At 42.1% G+C, this 21,448-nt stretch overlaps 1 protein-coding gene across 1 annotated transcript; it reads right to left on the bottom strand.

Moving 5' to 3' along the window:
• Positions 1–907: 907 nt before the first annotated feature.
• On the bottom strand, positions 908–20,648 carry LOC309402968 (phosphatidylinositol 3,4,5-trisphosphate 3-phosphatase TPTE2-like; the record flags this gene model as incomplete). Its single annotated transcript, XM_081996943.1, has 18 exons — positions 20,593–20,648; positions 18,475–18,552; positions 16,516–16,563; positions 15,665–15,823; positions 15,137–15,256; positions 12,310–12,409; positions 11,420–11,483; positions 10,833–10,897; positions 10,193–10,253; positions 9,219–9,300; positions 9,048–9,136; positions 6,443–6,504; positions 5,439–5,519; positions 4,319–4,424; positions 3,601–3,698; positions 2,988–3,083; positions 2,474–2,544; positions 908–1,010 (listed from the first exon to the last, which is right to left on the bottom strand). Exons 1-18 carry the CDS (start codon positions 20,640–20,642, stop codon positions 908–910), a joined length of 1,533 nt encoding a protein of 510 aa, XP_081853069.1. The 5' UTR covers positions 20,643–20,648.
• Positions 20,649–21,448: the final 800 nt, after the last annotated feature.

Raw genomic sequence — 21,448 nt, 5'->3', positions numbered from 1 at the left:
TCTAAGGAAACAACAGAACTAAGCTGCTAACCTCAACACATTTCACATCAAGGAAGACACAAACAGTCTCCACAGAAGAGCTTCACTTCTGAGAACAGCTGGAAGCAGGATAAGCATCCTGGAAGTTTGTGCATTACAGGCCTCAGTATAGCTTAAGAGGGGTCAGTGAGCATTTGCAGTATTAGCTCAGAGGAGCAAGTACACAGATCAAACCCACCACCTGCAGGTATTAAGGCAAGCCCAGCTAACTGACCCCAGGCAGGTAGCATGCTTATGAGCTGATGAGAGCCAGTCTTACAGAAGGGTTAGCACATATGACCATCTCAGTCCTTTCTGTGAAGGTACAGCAGAGGCAGCAGTGCAGTCTACAACCCCCACAGTCATCTCCCAGGCCAGGTGTTGCTCAAAACCCTACATCACTGGATTTCTGATGAAGAGTGGTTCAATACCAAGACTTAAGAAGTGGTAATCTGGCACAGGTAGACTAATATTTCCTCCCTCCAAATTCTCATATTCTACTGACTTGTGTCAAACCCTGATCCTGAGGGAAGGCATATCAGATTTTTCCAGCAGCCTCCTGCAAACTACTGGTCTCCACCCACCATCAGGTTAATGCTCTTGCTTAGACAGACAATTGTCTTGGATTAGTAAAGTAGGGATTACCTGGATGTAGAGACATCTAAGCTCCAAAGGATCCAATAGCTCATTAACATGACATGACAATCAGCCAACACTAAATAACTCTTCAGAGTATTATTGCTCTGCACAACAGAACTTCATTTAAGTTTATTTGAGAAGTTGTATCTACACAAAAATACATTAAGTACATCAAAATGAGACTGCTTCACTTTATACTGAAGGAGCAAGTCATTCTCCAGGAAGATAAATTAATTTTACAATGTTTCCCTTATGGTTCAATAAAGTTCACCTCCACAGCAAATGTCTCACTATAGACTTTCCATGTTTTAGACTTGTGAGGGTTATCCAGCTCATTCCTGGGAAGGTAGAGTCTGAAAGACAAAATTGAGTAGCATCTCTTATAGCCTAAGACATGCTTTTCCTTTCAGCCAGCCAAGAGAAGTTCAAGCTCAGCCCTGGAATACTAAACATAGCCCCAGACCTGCACAGGGCTTTGGATCTGAACTAGTCTGAGAAACATACAGCCAATCTGATGGGTTTGTGGGTTGTGGTTTGGTTTTTTGGGGTTCTTTTTTTCTGCTGCCCCAAGCCCCACAATGCAAGATTGTTAGAGTAAAATTAGCATTACATTCAGCTCAAGGCCTCCTGATGGCATACAAGTGGCAGGAATTTAATAACTGACCTTCCTAATGGCAAGGATTTGATTCAGTACTCAGTCAAGCTCATCAGGCATGTTCTCCACTTCTCATGCTTATCAAATTGATGTCTAGTTATCACCTAATAGTACTTGCACATCAGCTGTGCCTGAATTAGAGATACAGAGATGGGAACACTCCCTTAACAGCTGTTTCACTCCTGAACAGACCTCAGGTCTACCAGAATTCTCTGGGCAGAAAAGGAAATAGATAATCTCTATTAAACTGTGTTTAAAAGAAGGTCTGGTGGGGCATCCTCCCTAGTCTTGGAGGAAACAAAGCAGTTGGGTGAAACTTTTGAGGCAGCACTGTTGCAGGGCTGTCAGACAGCAGGCATACATTTCTCCTGGCACTGGTTTGGTCTAACTAGATGCCTGCACCCAGACTACAAGGTGCATTGCAGGCTCAGCATGTTAAGTTTAGAGTTATGAACATACCCATGGCTACTTCTCCTCATGCTCTGACGGGATCAATTAAAAATTGTTTCTTTCCTATTCCAGTCATGGCAAAAACAGTAATTCTCTCTCATATGTCAAGTTCACTTTTCTTCTGTCTAAATCTGTCAAGTTTGGTAGACAAGAGAAGGATCTCCTGTCTCTGCATTTCTATGTAACTCTCCTAGAGACACAGACAAGAACTTTCACTGGCTGGAGGTCCCCAGGAGTTCTAATCTCAACAAGAACACAGTAATTTCTAAGCAGCAGTAAAAGAGGCTTTATTTGGGATGCCAAACATCAGTACCTCTAACTCTAGTCTTAATGTTTGCCTGCGAAGCTGATGAATGAGTTCCAGCTTCTCAGGCAGCCATGCTATAGAGGATGGCAGAATTGCCTTTGGTTTGAATAGTTAGCATTACCTTTTTGAATTAAAGTTCATTAACAATACTTAGAGAGCCGAGGAAAGAGTCCAATGGTTTATAAAGATAAAGAGGTCACATATGTTTAAAACACTTGGAACAGCACAAGCAAGTGTGTGTCAACTGCCTGCTCGCAAGTTACAGCTGACAGTCAGAGACCAATACCCTCAGAAGCCAAGAGGCTTGATCAGCCAGTCATCTCACTTTCAGTACTATGTTTATGAACTTTCACCTCTGTTCAGACAGAGGTTAGGATCTGAAGGCAGTCACTACGATCACTTACCTGTTATTTTCAATAAAGGAAGTGTTGAACCAGAAAAAGAATGGGCAGTCATCATAGCCTTTTGGGACATCCTAGAAGGAAAGACCTTGTTTAAGGACTCCATTAGGCAATAGGACTCTTTTTGCAGAGCAAGAGTATCCACCTCTCCTCAGTAGTTCAGTTTACAAAGTTACACAGTGCCAGAGTCAGTACATTTGAAGAGCCCAATATCACACCCAGATCACTATTTCAACTGAAGTTATTTCAGGACTAGGTCACTCAACACAATGAAGTAAGAAACCCATGTTAGAAGCAGCAAGTACTCAACTACGATGTCTTGGTTGTACCATATGAACAGCCAGATGCCTCCCCTGCCTACACAGGCTGAGGTAGCAACATTTACTGCATCAGTCACTGCACAGTGGGGCCACCCAACATAGCAGGAGTCACTGGGGAGGAACACAGATTCTGCCCCACTAAAACATAGCCAGCCAGGACCCAGCTGCAGTCTGCAGGTCTTCACTGTTATACTTACAGAACGTGATTCAAATCGGACTTTCACATCACCACTTATAACAGGGCTGTCTTCCAAGCCAATGACTACAGAGTCACTTTCTGAATCAAAGAAGAGCTGGATAACAGAATAAAGTATTAATTTTATGAAAGTTACTGCAGAGATACAAGGGACCAATTAATGACAATACCTAGCTACTCATTTGTGTTATACAAATAAAACAGCAGCACTAGAAAAATAGGCAACAATTTAAGCTACTCGGGTCAGAGTGAGATACTGCATTTAAGTGACTTCTAGGGAAATCTTTCACTATCTTACCATTACTTTTCCTATGATTTAGCAAAGCATAGCTTTTTCATTCTTTCAGAATTTACAGCATCTGTTTAGTTAGATGGTTTTATGTCCAGTATTCAACTTATAGGTCAAAAGTATCTTCCTGTAGAAGTCAGATTTCAGCATGAGAAGCTGGAAAGTCCTTGACTGCTTAGCAACAACTGAAAACATCAGTACATTATCAACATTATTTTCATCCCAAATCCAAAACAGCCTCATACTAGCTTCTATGAAGAAAACTAACTCTATCCCAGCTGAAACCAGGACAGACTCAACTGACATGATTTCATAATACTCTCACCTTGCAGTTTCCTTGACTGGCACATACACATTCTAGTACAACTTGCTTCTTCACTATTATCTGCACCTTCATATCAGTTCCATTGCCTTTCCCAACTCCTAGGAAGAAAGAGTTGCATTATACCAGAGCACATACATAAGCTGGAAACATAAGTGGTCATGAAAACAAAAGTGCCTTTCCAGAATGCCTTGCAATAGACTTTAGAAAGCTCAAATCCTGAAAGGTAGCTCAAGATTCAGTGGTTGAAAGTTGTATTTTGAGGTAGCATTGAATCCTACTAGTGGAGCAGGAATAGGCTAATGTAGAGCCTAATTCCACTGACTGAACCAGAACAGCAGTTTGAAGTCCTCTAGAACAAGCAGTGCTGAACTTCCAGCCTTTTATCAAGACTACCAGTACATGTGTACAGAAACAAGTGTGTATCTAGTGTATCTAGTTCCACATGTGGAATTGATCTCACTTGAGAAGTGATTCCCCTCACAAAGTGGAGCAGGTTGTATGTGAGACATCATTTGACCAGACACCCAGAAAGTGACAAAACATATGGGGCAATTAAAATACGATGAAGAGTATTTTGGAGTGCAGCTGAGCCATTTGAATTCTCAAACCCAGTAAGTCCACATTCCTATCATGGGCTTAGCAAGAGAAACAGAGATCAGCTGCTTGTAATAGGAAACCATTACCAGATAGAGGAAGGCCCAAATTCAAGAGTTCTTACCATGTATAGAGAAGATTTTGAGGTTTTTTATTTTGAGTTGTCTCTCTGGTGGGAGTTTCGAGTTATACTTGTTTTTCAGGATCTCATAATACCCAACATACCTACTCTGTAATGCAAAAACCCAGACATATTATGCAGTTTCTGTACCCCACACAGACTAATTCTATGCAGAAGTAGGATTAAATAGATCTTCTACTTAGCTTAGTTCTTAGCTCTAAGTCGAAAGCTAAGAAGCAAGTAGCCATTTGTTCTCCTACCCCTCCCCAGTTCAAACAATCCTCTAGACAAATTCAACATCTACATTTTTAAGCAGTATTTAAACTTCATGTTTTAAGAGGAATTCTGTACTTTTTAGTTCAGCAAAAAGTGAGGAACTTTTATATTGCAGCCTTTCAATAGGCAGAATGTTTAAGTGTACAAGATACTTCCATTTTACAGAAGCACGTTCTGAAGGACAGCTGTACTTCCATTCTATTTTATACCAGCAACTAAAGTGTCACCAGCTTCACCTCACACCTCTGAATTGCGCAGTACAGTGAATCAAGATGAGCAAAGCCCCAGGCTGTGGTCTGAGGCAATAACTTGTTTAATTGTGACTTGTGAATTCAGTCTCTAGAGGATGCATTCCTCCACCCAGCCACATCGGTGGCATAGCCCCTGCCCAGGCCAGGCTGCAGGCTTCAACTTATCAGGCTTTGATGAACAGCTCAATTGTCTTAAAAGGTCATGCTCCTGCCAGGGTGCCCAGAGAGGTTGTGGAGTCTCCACCTGTGGAGATACTCTAGACCTGACTGGACACAGCCCTAGGCAACCTGCTTGAACAGTGGGGTTTGACTGAAAGCTCTCCTAATCTCAACAATTTTATTGTTTTAGGTACCCTACTTCAGATTTGATATTATGCAAAGAAAGGCATAAGGAATTTCCCTGGACAAAGGCAGGGGGGAAGATGCAGTGCAACCCTACCAGTTGATAGTCTTCCAATCCTTAAAGGAAGAGTACAGAAAGGTCAGGAGCTAAGCATGTAGTAGGAACCTACATCTCTGAAACAAGGCAGGGGAGGTGGGGCGCTCACAAGGCTAGTGTCAGTTTGGCTACTGGTACTGGACCAGCTCAGGCTTACCTGGGATGGAGTTTCAACTCCTTGAAACTTGGTACTTGTGCTTCTATCAGTTCTTCTCTCCCCAAAGTAGTCCAAACTTTCCTACATAGGAAAATAATTTCAAGGGTTAAGATATTCATCCCACCACCATTCCTCTTCCTGAGAAGTGGATAGTGAACTAGAATTACACTAGTCAATTCCACTACAGGAATGAAAGTGAAAACATGCAATAGTTGTTCTGGTACCTTATAAAGGAGGTTTTTAACTAGAATGAGAAAGTACTAATTAGGAAGTCAGATACATTAAGTCTGTCAGGCATGAAAGAGTGAAGGAGGAGAGCAATATGTTTTTTAAGCAATTGCTTTAGAACCGTCTGTATTTCTCAAGTTGTCTGTGGCAGACAATGCTGAACCTTAGTTCAGATCTTCACAAACCAAGCTCAGATTTAAACCAAGTGATTAAATGGATACACAGTCTATCTTGCTTCTGCAACGTGCGTCTCCAGATTGATATACCAGACCTAGGATACTAAAGCAGCACATGCATCTGTCCTGGCTGGGACTTGCTGATCTTTCTCCCTTTCCCCAGAACAGCTTCTTACTGTAACGCTGCCAGTCAAGACAAGACAATTCTTGATGCCTCACACTATTTGAAAGAAGGTTGAGGAAGAAAAATTACTTGAGACCACTTAAGAACAGTGGCACTATCTTTAGCAGAGCACGCTCAGAAGCCACCTACTGTTTAAAGTTGTTGCTCAAGATCTTAGGTCTATTATGCCTCCAAAAAGAGGGCAAAGTTGGTATCCTGTTAAATTCTACTTTCCCAGTCCTTCCTGATTAAGAATAGTCTTCATTAGAAAGGAATTCAAATAGTAGCAAGATCTGCAAGAACTTTTTAAAACAGTGTTCCCCATATCCTTTTTCCAGTATAGACTTTCTGCAGAGTATTAATGCATTTCAAGTAAATAGATTCCAAGGGGCATTTTGAGTACTAAAAGAATCAAAAAATAAACACCAGCTTTTTACCTTTGCACTCTCAAACTGGTCACTGTCTATGAGCCAGGTACAGACCATTGTTCCAGTCCTGCCTGTATTAGAAGTAAGAGAGAGGTTGAACTACAGGACTTCAAATACATTTGGAATTATTTTTGCAATGATGAAGTTATGTTCTATTATCTCTTCTACTTCAAAAGTGACAGTAGTCAAGTGCCTGTATTTCTGGGAAGAATTAAAGACAAGATATTGCAGTTTAACTTGTTCCTTGAAAGCAGTCCTCACATCTTTTTGTAGTATTACTAAAGACACTTAGGAAGCTTACCAGTATCTGCATACACCTTTCAGCAGGGAATAGAGTGAAGTACACCCTACTAAATGAGGCTGTGGACTACTCCTTGCCAATACTCTAAGTCTCCAGAGTTGCTCTTCTGCCCTAATTTTTTCCCCACCCACCCTACTAAGAAACCATCAAGACTGCTAGCACAAAGATTCCAGTATAGTCTCAGTTTTGAATTTAAAGTCTCAGAGGTCAAGTCACCCCTTCCTACACTTGTTATTCAAGCTGGTTTTGGCCTGCAGGTAGTTTCAGTGTTCAGTTTTGCAAAACCTTTCAAGCTACAGTTCTAATTGGGGGAAGGCTTCTGTATGTTAAGTAACCACCTGGGTTAAGCCAAGTATTTGCAGTAGTAACAGCAGATGGCTAAAGATGTGGCAGATGCACGCAGGGAAATTTTATTTATTTGCAGAGTTATCTCTGCACTTCAACAGCTCCCACTACTACAGGTTGCAGATAGCACCCGCCAGTCAGCTTATATGCAGTAGCTTTGACTCACCTGTTCCCATAAGACTACATAGTACTCTATCACATAATATTATGTGTATCTTGATTTAAGATCCAGCAGTACCTAGAACATTCTAGGGGTAGAAGGTTATAGAGCAGATGGTCTTGAGTACCATCATGCAGCACATACAGTACAAGCAGGTGATCAGGTCCAGTCAGCATGGGTTTATGAAAGGCAGGTTCTGCTTGACTAACCTGATCTCCTAGGACAAGGTGACCCACTCAGTGGATGAGGGAAAGGCTGTGCCTGTTGTCTACCTGGACTTTAGTAAAGCCTTTGACACCATTGCCCCCAGCATTCTCCTGGAGAAACTGGCTGCTCATGGCTCAGAGTCATACACTTTGCTGGGTTGAAAAACTGGCTGGATGGCCAGGCCCAAAGAGTGGCGGTGAGTGAAGTTGAATCCAATTGGCAGCCAGTCACAAGCAGTGTTCCCCAGGGCTCAGTATCAGGGACAGTTCTGTTTAATATCTTTATCACTGATCGGGATGAAGGGATCAAGTGCACCCTCAGTAAGTTTGCAGATGATGCCAAGTTGGGTGGGAATGTTGATCTGCTTGAGGGAAGGCTTTACAGAGGGATCTGTACAGGCTAGATCAATGGGCCAAGGCCAACTGTATGAGGTTCAACAAGGCCAAGTGCCAGGTCCTGCATTTGAGTCACAACAACCCTATGCAACACTACAGGCTTGGGGAAGAGTGGCTGGAAAGCTATCCAGCAGAAAAGGACCTGGGGGTGTTGGTTGACAGCCAGTGTATGAGGCAGCAGTGTGCCCAGGTGGCCAACAGCATTCCAGTTTGTATCAGAAAGTGTGGCCAGCAGGACTAGGGAAGCGATTGTGCCCCTATACTCAGCACTGGTGAGACCACACGTCAAATACTGTGTTCAGTTTTGGGCCCCTCACTACAAAACAGACACTGAGGTGCTTGAGCATGTCCAAAGAAGGGCAGAGCTGGCGAGGGGTCTAGAGCACAAGTCTTATGACGAGCCGCTGATGGAACTGGGGTTGTTTAGCCTGGAGAAGAGGAGGCTGAGGGGAGACATTATCGCTTTCTACAACTACCCGAAAGAAGGCTGTAGTGAGGTGAGTGTCAGTCTCTTTTCCCAAGTAAGAAGCAATAGGACAAGAGGAAACAGCCTCAGTTTGCACCAAGGGAGGTTTAGATTGCATATTAGGAAAAATTTCTTCATTGAAAGGGTTGTCAAGCACGGGAACAGGCTGCCCAGGGAAGTGGTCAAGTTACCATCCCTGGAGGTGTTTAAAAGGCATGTGGATGTGGCACTTAGGGACATGGTAGTGCTAGGTTAACAGTAGGACTTGATGATCTTAAAGGTCTTTTCCAGTCCAAACAATTCTATAATTCCCCAACCCTCAAAAAATTAAAAAGCCTGAGGTATATTGCAATGCAGGACAGTCAGTGTGGCTGACTGGCTGCTAGGGAGCCAAAGCAGCAGCTTAACACTTTTGATAGTAGCAGTTTCGGTAGCTCCCTATCCCCAGCCTCTCCTGGAAGACTGCTGTCCCAGCAGCCAGGACAGCAGGAAGTTATTGAAGAACATTAAGAGATCAGATGCCAGCTTAGATTAAGAACCAATATGGGCTACCTAGAAATGGGGCTGTGTAATACTAAACACACAGCACTACACTGTTGCTAGTCAGTGTTTGCAGAATTTGTCAAGTTACATTCTAAACCCATCTCATGCTATGGTTTAAGGTCATACTTATGTCAAAGCAGCCATGATAAAAATAAAGTGTAATTTCTAGCATATACAGTTTACATGAGAAGTCCTACCTTTGCCTCCTTTACAGTGAATTACTATGACGTTCTTTTCGTCTTGACTCATCCATTCACGAACACTGGCAGTGAATTTCAGCATGTCCCTAGATAAGAGGAAAGTTAATGGATCAAAGTAAACACCTGCACAGAACTATCATGATGTATGTATTTATTGACAAGACTTACTGTAGCGCTGGAACATTATGGTCATCAATAAAGATTCTTTCCACCCTGTAGTGGAAGTACTTGGGGTCATAGCCTTTCTCACCTACAAGGAAAGATCTGAAGTTATGCCAGGAAGGGGAACAGGATTGCAACAAAGAAAGCGGCTTGTAACACATGACTGCTGGTCTGAGCATATACTAGTATTTAAAGCACAGTAATATAAATAGATCAAAGCAAAAAACTGAGCCAATTTGGCTAAAACCATGCTTGCTTAGCTTCTAGTTTCACACTGCTCACTTAAGGGAAAATTCATCTCCAGGCTCAAATGGCCATTCCTTTCCGTAGAGATTATTTAGGGATCTGAAAGTTAAGTGTTCTGATGTATTGTCAGGGTCAATCACAGCAAGAACCACCTACAGACAAAGTGGTAAAGAGCTGCTACCACCACACTCCTCATCTGTGAGCCCTCATCTATCCCTCTGCTGGCCATAGGATAGTTTTACTTTCTCAGGACTTCAAGTATCAATGCTTCTGTATCATACCTTGCTTCCAGCTCTGATACTCTACTATGAAGCAGAACTACAGGATACTTGTTCCTGAAGTGTTTTTCATTCTTTTTAACCACATCTAAACAGAAGAGCTTTTTAACTACTCGCCCACCCTGGTCTTCTAAGCCTTCATTAGAAAATACTCTATCTTAGCCCAGGTTTAATTTTCCACTTTTTAGTAATATTTTTGGAACATTGGAACAATTGATCAGCATGAGCAAGGAGGTCTAACCTGCAAGACATCCAGTATCTCCTTTGCAAGCTCTGGTACAATATTAGATGCTCAAAGACAATAGCCATATACAGGATAGAAGGTGGTCAGAGACAGCTAGGTACTTTTGACAGACTATACATTCTTGGATATCTGCTATTGCCAGCAGCATACCTTGAAATACTGCTAAACAGAAAAATATCTCTTCAGTATAGTCAGCAGCTAAACATACTTACTGCAGAGATTGTAGACTTTATAGTGGTCTGCATGTTTGGTGTCCAAAAACCTTGCAACTTCCTAAAGCAATAACAAGATAAGAGTTCAAAGTAGTTAGCACTCCTCATTTCCACTGCCACCTCAACCCCCACCCCCAAAGTGGGGTCAGCAACTGCATTCACAAACAACCCTTGGACAGCAGGCCTTCCCAGCCCAACAGCTCAGGTTCTTGTCTGGAATAAAAGTACTACTGCAGCTATTTTTCTTGCCATATAAATTTATGTTTCTACAATATGGGGTGGCATAGCTCTGAAAAGGGAATTACACAGACCTTTTAAATATCTTTTAGATGAATAGATAGTTCTTACCACTTACTATTACTAGCCTAGAACAGAGCTGACTTGGTTCTCTGATGCATTCCCAAGGAACAGGGGCATCAGAGCACCAGTGGGTCCACACTGTGAGATACACCCTACTAGGCTTAGCTGAGAAACTGCAACACAAGCAGTACAGCCTGGTGGAGGCCATCACTTAGTCATTCTAACCACCCAAGCCAGCAGGACTAGGACTGGCTTATACTCTAGTCCACAGGCAAATTAGCAGGAACCTAGAAATGAAACAATATTCAGAAATAGTGAACTTGGCAGATGAGATTTTTACCTCTATAGGGTTTCTGTAGAAAGACTGCTTCCCAGAAGATGGAAATGACATTGCAATAATGCGATCTGTGGAAAAGACAATTAGAACTAACAGTGGGAAGCCTCCTCACATGTAAAAACTACATGATTGAGAGCAACATCATTACAAAACAGCTTATTCCTACCCTAACTACAAGAAGAACCTACCCATTTCTGAGAGGCTTTGTTCTACATTTAGCATAGCTAAGGCAAGACAATAATACTTCCCAAAGCATCAGCTACCATTAAGTATCACTCTCCACAGAATCAGAAGCAAAAAAATATTTTAAGTCAGTGGTTTCTCAGCTCTGGTTCCCTCGGTCTCAGAAGAATTTCTGTCATTACATACAGCATGTACAACCTTTCTCCCAGAAGGCTAATCCTTGAGAATTGTCAGATTCAGGAATCCATTATTTCAAGTATCCCACAGAAAAGGAATAAGCCTGTTTGACTTCATACTTGAATTTTCTTAGCCTAAAACATTGTCTGTATTTCATGTCAAGCACTTAACTGAATAACTAGTCTTAGCAGGATGTAACATGCTGCTAAGTGTCATTTGTTTCTACAAACCAGTAATGTAAGTGAGATCCAGATCAAAGCCATCTTTCATATAACGCCTTTTGTTTTCAGAGACCTGCCAAAGAAGAGTAGAGTTAGTCTTCCAAAGGAATGCCAGAGATCAACAAGTGTTGCCTGTTAGTAGGAAAAACTAGCCATCTAGACTCTGACATTGTCATGAGTGGCAGAGCCTCATTTTGCTATAGCAAAGTTCACGGCATTAGCCAAAAGTAATGTCTATTGCATTAGCTTTTAGGTAGAAGCTCCATACAGAATTTTTACTCTTCAGTATCTGTCCTGGTTTATTCTAGTGGAAAGAACACTGCAGATTCTCTGCAGATTGCAGCATGAATCTTATTGGTATTTGAATGTTTGGGGGATGAGGGAAGGAAGAAGAAAGTTAAGGGCAGCATAACCAAGACTGCTTATTCACCAGCAAGAGGACATACTTGAAGCTTCAAGTACCACTTTAGTGCCCCGATGAAAATAAGCAGCAGTCCTATCCATTGTAAATGCCTCAACCAACAGCTTGGTTTTGTTTTCATCTGGAATAAGCAGAAAAAGCATCAAAATTCCTATCCTCCCCCATGTGAGAGAAAGAATCTATGTACCACACAAACAAGAAATCATCAATTGAGACACATGGTGGTGTTGATATGCTGGCGTTCCAGGTAATATTGCTCAAGTAAGCAGCAACTTCAAGAATAAGCTATACTGAAATTGGAGGCAAAGCTCTCGTACCCTGTCAGAGACACTGAATGGATGTGCTGCCTAGGCAATACTATCAGCTGCAGACCCATAGGCTGTGGGCAGTCTCGCTACTCACCATTGATGGCTGTCTGGAGAAAGAGATGAGGTGGAAACAGTAATAGTAGCCTAGATACATTAAGAGGCCAACTTACCATTCTCCTGGTCACCACTTCAAGTTGCTTCTTTTGTGAAGCCAGGCGAAATATTCTTATTAAGATGACAATTCTCAGAACTCGGAAGAGAGTAACCATTCTAGACGAGCGTCAGATTCACCATGAAAGAAAATGAACACAATTGGCTCTAAGCTTCGCATTTAAGTTTCATTTAAAAGCTGTTTCAGAGACATTTTAAACCTTTGTTTCATATACTGAACTAGGACTTCTCAGGCTGATTTTGGAGAAAGAATACTATGCTTGAAGAATACCATAGTTTATTGTTGAAAGGGTTTTTTTGAAGTACATGTTCTGAACAGTTAACAGAACTAGGAAACTCCCTACTTGCTCCAACACTTTGAGGCACCTCTGCCCAGCAAGCAACTGCCTATGTTATTATCCCTAAATTATTGTTCTTTGAAGCTTGTTCTCAGGTATACATTTAAGTGTAAGTAGCCACCTGAAAAATAGCTGAAAAGAGAAGCTACACAGGCTATATCCATCATGCCTAGATTAAGAAGTCTGAGAACATATCAGTGTAAATCCTGTGTTTAATCATTCAGCAACTTGAGCAGAAGATTTGGTTTGAGGAACTTTGAACTGCTGAACTTTGAAGCAGGCAAGATACTTATGTGAGTGGTTCTACTGAAACAATTGAACAGGGGCAGCTGCTTTTGCATACCCTTAGGGACCAAGGCAAACCAACATTCATTCCTTAAGGAGGTATGTGAGCATATACTTTTAAGGAGCACATGCACATAGTTCAGGTCCTGATACATTTAGGTAAGAATCCTGGTGAATACCTACAGTAAGGGGGACAAACTTGAAGGCAGTCTGCTCTCTACTGATATAGAGCTTAAAAGTAAGCAAGGCAAGGTTGTCCTAGACACCTGGAAAAAACTTCGTTTTTCCCCCAGCTGCTTCCAAGTCCAGGATCACCCTGCTGTTTTCAAAACAGAGCTCCTTTGAAGCTAGCAGCCAAGGGGCTGGACCAATACTGGACTGAAGACTCCATGGCCTCTCTCCTCAGCCTGAGCCACAAGTGAGACACCACTCTTCAAGATAAAAGCAGTCTGCATTGTGCCCTTTACAAAGTTAGCCAGTTAAGCATTATCTCCCAGACCAATACCCAGCTCTCATTCCTCAAAGTCCTTTTATAGGTCAGACTTCAAGGAAACAGGTAACTCATCCAAATGCACACCCAGCTAGACCAGATTAGAAATCAAGACCATAGCCCTCCATTAGGGCATGTTACCTCTATGGACTGGCACTGAAATTTCAGTTATCATTTACAGGTTCATCCACATAAAAGCTGCTCAGATTCCAAATATTCTGAGACGTATCAGGTGCTTTAAGACTGCTGTTTACTTCTTGAGAAAGGGCTTTGAGGAAAGAAGAGTGATAAACCCTAGGTAGGCTACTGGGAATTAGCTGGATTAGGTGGACACTACTGAAGTGTTAGGTGAGAAAACATCTTATCTCAAGATTTGGCCCAGTCTGAGGTATAATCCAGTGCCAGGTAGTAATATTTTGGTCAGAACAGGACTGAAGAGCCCTTAACAAGAGAAGTCTTTCAGAGGGCCTCAAGAATTGTATGGGTGAGATGGTAGGCCCCATCTGAGTATCTTCTGAGCACATCAGTGTAAACTCCTTTTCATGCGACCCAAAATCCTATTCTAAATCCCCATCAACTCTCAGAAGTCAAAACACAAGGAATTTGCACACACTGATTTACAACAGGATGGGTCAGTGCAGGATCAGGCCTACTACTAACATAGCCTAGTAAAGATAGCAGTGTAGATTGCCCTGTCAGTGCTATTTCTCTACCTTTAACTGGATGCTGCCATAAGATGAAAGCTGCTTTAGAAAGATGTGGCCAGAGACTGGAAGTAATAATTCAACTCAGATTAATGTTTAAAGAGACCTAGAAGGAAACAGCCTTTTATGATTGAGGATGCAAAAGTTATTCCTTCAACAGTTCTACTTTTTGAAACCTGAGTTTAGCTGACAATTGAAGATATGACTAGTACTTCCAGAGGTTTATCCAACTCTGATTCTTCAGTAACTAGACTTTGAGTTGGTTTCTTCTAGAAGAATGTTTCCCCCTTGTGCCCAGTAGCCAGTTGAATTGGGAGAGTGATTTTTTTTTTTAAATGCTCAACTTCTTTCACTGGCTAATGCAAGAAAGTTTCACTAATTTAAACCTAACACAGATAAACTAATCTTAGGGTTGTAGTTCTGTCTCCACCAGGAATTGATTCCTCTCAGGTTATCTGATCAAGCTACAGAAATCAGATGGAAATATGACTTAACTTATGCATATAAACAGTGTGTTTCCCCTCCCCACAGCATGGCTGAAAAATCCAACATATTACTATGAGATTTTTGGGAAGCAAGGTGGAAGACAGACAGTGTGGCAACTCTTTCCAGATCCATTACATGGAGATCCTCCCTCAGTTGTCTGTTCCATTTGTTATTATAATCCAAATCTTCTTTCTGACCTTTTCTAGACTCTTCCCTGCTAGGGCTGCTGCATACCTTCTCCCAAAAAAGGGCTTGAGTCAGAGGATTTGATGGCCTCACTACTCAATTTTAGTTACCCCAACTGATAAGTTCAGATCATCTCTGCCTTCAAGGCATGGACAGTCTACAGTATAACTGCAGACCAAAGTTTGGTGTCTCTTTCATTAGCCTGTACCATGAAATACTATCACAGCCATATTCATGATCTAGTATGCACACATCTAGCTTAGATGTGCCCAAGAAAATTCTTAGAAGACTATCAAGAAAGAGATCTCACATTTAACTGTTGCCATACCATTCTTACCTTGGTATCTGATCTGCTGCAGCAAGGTCTGAGAAGGAGTATGTCATGTCAATTAACAGAGTGCCCACCACTATGAATGCATCCAAAATATTCAGTTTTGACCGGAAATACTTCTTGAAGCTAAAAAAAAGTTTTAGACAGATGCCCAAATGGGTAGCAGAGATTGAAATAACATCTTCAGGAAGAGACTAACCTATACAGAGCTACTGCTAGAGACAAGCTCTCCCAAAAATAGTTCTTAATGCTAAGCATTAAACACTTGCTAAGAAAAATAATCTTATACCTGATCTACACACATACATCACAGCAAAGCTGATGCAGTTTCCAAGTGCTCACTAATACAAAAAGCACTTTACAGGTTATGGAAGGGCAACAGCCAACATACACAGCCAAGAAGAGATGTGGCCATTGTCTATGACCAGAAAATTAGCTTACAGGACATCCATGTTCATAGTCCAAGCTTGAAGTATTGCTTCCTTACTAGCCTGAGGTCTTGCCACACTGACTTAATTTTTGCCCATGTCTTACCCTTCAACAAACACCCTCAGGAGAACATCAATGAGAAAGAAGAGCGCTATTGCCAGGGAAACACCTTCAAGAATCTCTCTAACACCCTTCTTCTCACTGATAGACAGATCCACAATCACGACTAGAATGTCCACAATGATAAGTACAACTCCAAATACTCTGCAAAAAGAAAAATACGCATCAACTTGAGAGATAGGAATGAATTGCTGACATTTATTGACTGAAGAGCACAAGCCTGCATTTTTGTTTTAAGCTGTTTCAGCAAGAGTGTGTTCTCTTACATACAGGTTGAGGCCTGCAACTGCATTTTTTAAGTGATCTGCACAAAGTACATCATCCATGTGGAACTATACAGTTACCTCCAACTCAGCTCTAGTTATTAACCTATAATTCCACAGCTACCTTGAAATAGTACAAACCTGAATACTTTAAGGCACACAAGTGTCAGTGCTGTCTTTCAGCTTACTTCCCTTCCCTCCCACTTGCAACTTAGTGTAGTCCCTTAAAAATAACTGTCTTTAATGGCTTACCTTGCTCCAGCACCTAGATTGCATATGACTGACCAACTGGTTGTTCAAAGGCTGACACAGCCTCAAGCAAGCCATTAAAGAGCTTTTATTCAAGCTTTAATTTACAGTTCTGAATTTCAGCTCTCCTTGGAGAATATAGTCATATCTAAGACTTTTCCCAAAGTACTTTTCTCAAGTCACTCTTTCCAGGGGTGATAGGGGACTCAGTACTTTCCAGAGAGAGCAGGCTGGAGTCACTGTTGTTCAAGGAACTCTCCAAGTTCTTACACCAGAAAGAACTGTTTCTACCTTGTCCATATAATTACAAGCATGAGCTTTTACCTGAATCCAAATGACATCACAAATGGGGAAATTTTTCTCCTAATTGCACTGCAAGAGAAGAGAATTGCCATCAAGATAAGTGACATTTTGCTACTGATATTAGCCACAAGAGCACTGTTACGTTCTTTTGTTCACATTCTTCTAGTTTTAGTTCTGTATAGTAGAGATTATTCAGTTGCATTCATAAATTATATAGGTTAAAGCAGTACTTGAAAGCAATGCTTTGACCACTTGTTAGAAAAAGTATTCATCATTACAGACGCTAGAAGCACAGCAGTAGGTACTTATGCATAACACTATTCAGTGCCACAATTCCAGTGACACTAGAAGTCTGGCTTAATGCCCAGTTACAAGCTTTAAGAAGTGGTCTTATAGCATAGCTATTGATCAAGAGGAGGATTAACAGATAAACATTTAAGGTATCTTGTTCAAGATATTAGCTTATTGTATCAGAGTATTTTTTCCCAGGCCTGGAAAAAGCTGCACTTGTTAATAGCTCCCCTACTACTTCTGTGCTCTTGGAATAAAGGAAGACAAATCCCTCTACCTTTAAAAGGATATATTGGTTTGGCTTTCAGATTGAAGGCTCAAGTGCCTTTTAAGAAAATGAGTTACTGAAGTTAAATTCTTCCAGTTGTAAGAGTTATTTCCAGCTCCAGTTTTCAGTTACAGAAAATTATTTGTTGCCTCTTTGGTATGCTTTAAGCCTTCTGGTTTAAAACTAGGCTTTTGTATAACCATCTCACTAGCTGAAAGTCTCTTTAGGCTACACCAAGAACCAAGGTAGAAGAAATTATCTGCAAACCCCAAGCTCTGACACTTTGAAAAACTGATTGCCAGTCTTGGGATTACTTAACTACTGTAAGCACTGACACTTTTTTTTTTTAGACACTTCAAAGAAAACACCTTCTACAAGTATATCACTAACAGTAGAACCTACCAAAAGTTCTGACATACTGACAAAAAGCACTGGTAGATTCCTTTTGTATTGTTCACATATCTACCCTATCTTTCCTGTTATTTACAATCACTACACTTCCCCTCCCCACCACCACTAGAGATTCCACTGTTACAGGAAGTCTTTGTCAGCCTACTAATACATATTTCACCCCAGTGATCCTGTCCAAGTTACTTGTTTCCTCTAGGGTAACTTGAGCATTACATTTCACTTGTTGCATACCCTTATCACCCCAAAAACTCAATTTAAGACAAGGCTAGATAAAGGACAAGTACCTTTATTAGGTGCACTAAAGACTGAAATCTGTACAGACCACTCCAATTTGGCCTACCAACATCTTAAATCAGTTGAAGAGAACATGGCACATGCTTAGCTTAAAGCCTTTGTTGAAATGCATTTGTAAATGCCAACTTCTGAGTTCCAGAAAGACATGTTGTCACACAGAAGAACTGAGATAACTGGCTTAGTCTTACTGTTCTTTAGCTGCAGGAACAGAGAAATAAGTCTATTTACTTGTCACTGACTTGACTAAGTATGCTATAAGAGTTAGTAATCTGGTGACAAGAGCTAAATACTGTTAGAAAATAACTACTTCAAGAACAGAATTAACCACTAGCAAGTTCAGAGAGCTTAGTCTTGATGAGGGCATGATGCTTATCATTTGCCCCAGATACTCATTCACCTCATTTTCTCACCAACTTTTGTTCTTCTGTGCTCTCCCAAACTCATTCCCTTGGGAAAATTTTAGTCCATGCAGTTTTGACTACCCATTCTCCATAATATGATGGACTTGAAAGCTCAAGCCAAGAACTAGCTACATCTCTAGAGGCATAAAGAAGCTTCCTGAACTTACTTGTCTCTATTATGTACTAGAACAAGTGTCAATATCAAGTGATTTACTGGGCTTATCTCTACTTCAGAAAGCCATCTGTCATCTTATTTTGGCTCAACAGTTTCCACTTTTGGGGGTAACCAAGGCATTTAGTATATCATTAGCTTACTTGGAACAGCTGTCTGGTTCATTATCCTCATCACGACCATCATCAATCTTTATTGTTGGCTCTTCTGCTGTTGGAGAGCTGGCAGAGGAATAACACAAGTCACATACTGATACAGATGTCAACTTTATATATTGTTACCATTCATTGTTCCATAGAAAAGAATATTAACTGTCAGCTGAGCAGCAGTCTGGGCCAGAACACCAGCATAATACCAAGGGAAGAAAGACTTCCCATATGTTGGCATAGCACAACCCCTTGACTTGTACTGACCTAGATCCTGTTAGCAATCTATCTCTCAAGTTTCTCTTTTGGGGGAGGAAGGGAACAGATGTCTTCAGCAATAGGATAAAAGGCTTTGAAGTAGGGCAACCAAGAGTCCACTAAGGACTTAACAGTCCAGTCCAGACTCTGGAAGTGCTGGAAACATGCATATGCAAAATTGCTTCAGAGTCCAAATGACATTAATGCTATTACAGTAAACTACTTGTTCAGAGAATGAATGTTTTCATCAGGAAAGCTCATAGCACAGAGATGTTTTTGTGCAGAGCAGGATACCAGACCGGAAACTGGAAGACCACAGCAGCAGCAGCTGAGCTAGTGCTAGGACAGCATTTTTTGGGGTAGTGGCTGCTTGCCGTAACTTCCTTAAAAGGGTCTCTTTAGATCAAGTTTTTGTTCAGCCACCTGAGAAGCTTTGAAGGCCACATGACTACTTCAGAGAAAAATAAAGTGAAACATCCAAATCCAGGAGTTCCTAATTCAGCCTTCTCCACAAAAACACAGTGTTTGCTGTGGCTCTGCCTCTGACATCACTGCTTCTTGGGCAGGAGCAACTATATATAGAGAATATTGATGCTTCCATGCTGTTTTGAGGCAATCTAGCACATTTGAATCATTAGTGTAACAACTTGGAGGATCCACGTATTCTTCATCCTCCACAATGGACCCAGGCACCAGCACTGCTTCTACAGTGTGGGCTAACCCCCTTTTAAGCAAGAAGTTTAATGATGCATTTCCTACAGCTTCAGCAACTAGTACTGATGGTTCACCACCTGCACTCAATACCAGGCTGAGTAGTGGAATGATTCCCCCCAACAATTTTGGTATTTAAGACTAATTTTCCAGCTCCAGTACCCTTAGAAACTAGAATCCTCATTTTGTTCCTAGAACTGAAGCAAAGCTCTAGCGATGTATGGCCATTCAGCTTTGCTTGCCAGCTATTCTTATGGCATATTCACTTGAGAGCTTCCACTTAATGTACAGCTGAAATGCTTCACTCATTAAAGCAGGTTCCTGCAGCTACAGCAGTTTTGCTGCAGGTCACTTGCTTGTACTTGTAGACACATGATGTGCACCAAATGCCACCTTCTTATCCTCTATCATGATTAAAACAAGCCCAAAATAAGAATGAGCAACATTAGTGTTTTGGGTTAGGAAGCCAATCTTTAATACAAAAAGAAAACAGAAGCCAAGTCCAAGTACAGTGTTTCCACTGTGCTCTCACACAAAAATTCAGTTCTAGATAACGCTTTCTTCAGAGGGAGTTTGTTTTGCTAAGCACTCTACATCTACTTGTTGTCCAAGCTGGAACAAGCTCTCTGCCACATCTACTCTTTGACTACTGGGGTGGAAAGGAAGAAAATAAGGATATACTAGAAGAACCTATTTCCTCTCCACACACGCTCTCCGTGCAGAGCATAAGCTTTTCTGACTGCTCACAGTTAAAGGGAACTTCAGACTTGAGGCTTTTAAAGAGAGCAGAGCAAGAACATCTTGCTCTACAAGAGACCTTGACAGTGTTTCTGGACGCTAGAAGAAGAGATCAGGCTTTACTGCCATGAGCTTATACCAGGGCTGGGTGCTCTGTACTTCTTAGTTCTTAACTACTTGCAAGAAGTCAATCACAACAGCATATTTCTCTCAAAGATACCACTCCTCTCAGACAACAGCATTCTAAGGATGGGCAGGGGAATACAAAGACTATATGCTACATAAGCTTCAAGCACTCCATCATTATTCTGTTTATTATATTCAGACTACTAAGAAACTCTGGTCAGGGGACCACCCACAGCACACTTCAGTACCAAACCCATACACTGATCCTTTCATTTCACTTACCTGGATGCTTCTGTCAGCTCTGCCCCTTGTTCATACCTCACAGTTGTCATTTTGCCTGTTGTTGCTCTGTTGGTCTTAAAAGAAGCACATCTAGTTAAAGAGAGATCAGTACAAGAAACAGTGAATACCAGCATCCTATAGCAGCCTCCCACTCATATGACCAGCAGACAGGCTCCTGCTTCATTTTCTATTATTTCCCCCCACACACAGTTGACAAAGCACGATCTTTATCTAGAAAGCTAGTGAGTCAGTGCACTCAGCGATGTGATGGATTTTTGACTACACCTAATATGCCACAGTGACAATAACTTAAGAACAGCATCTTTACCTCACGATGACGCACTTTCCCCTGCTTCAAGCCATGAAACACAGGAGAGCCTCAGCTGGCACCTCGCGGGGGGGGGGGGGGGGTTGTCCAAGAGCTGCCGGCACACACCAGCTGCTCAGACGGGAGTCCCGCACTTGGTCCCACTGCATCTCCACATCCTCACATCTGCCTCACCGGGCGGCAGTCGCCGCTCAGGCACAGCTTCACGGTCCCGGGGAGGGAACCGGCTTCCACAGCGGCAGGTACGGTGCCGCCAGCAGCACCCCCGGAGAGGGGCCGGCAACTGCCACCCGCCAGTACCCCTTCCCGACGGAGGCCCCACAGGCCGAGCCCCGGGCCCAGTGGCCGCCACGGGGAGCCTGCGGCTCCGCCGCGCCGGCGGGGACAGCCCGCGGTGGCCCCGGGAGCTCTCTCTGCCCCCACACAGCCCTCACCTCAGCGCGGTTGCCCACCTCCGGGCTCAAAGTCGAGCCTGGACACCCGCCCCCGGCTCTCCGCGGACTCAGCAGAAAGTTGCGTTAAACTTCC

Source organism: Phaethon aethereus, assembly GCF_964289735.1.
Source record: "Phaethon aethereus genome assembly, chromosome: 1".
Classification (NCBI taxonomy): Eukaryota; Metazoa; Chordata; class Aves; order Phaethontiformes; family Phaethontidae; genus Phaethon; species Phaethon aethereus.
Note: the sequence above shows the minus strand (reverse complement) of the source record. Positions and strands in the feature narration are given on the sequence as shown.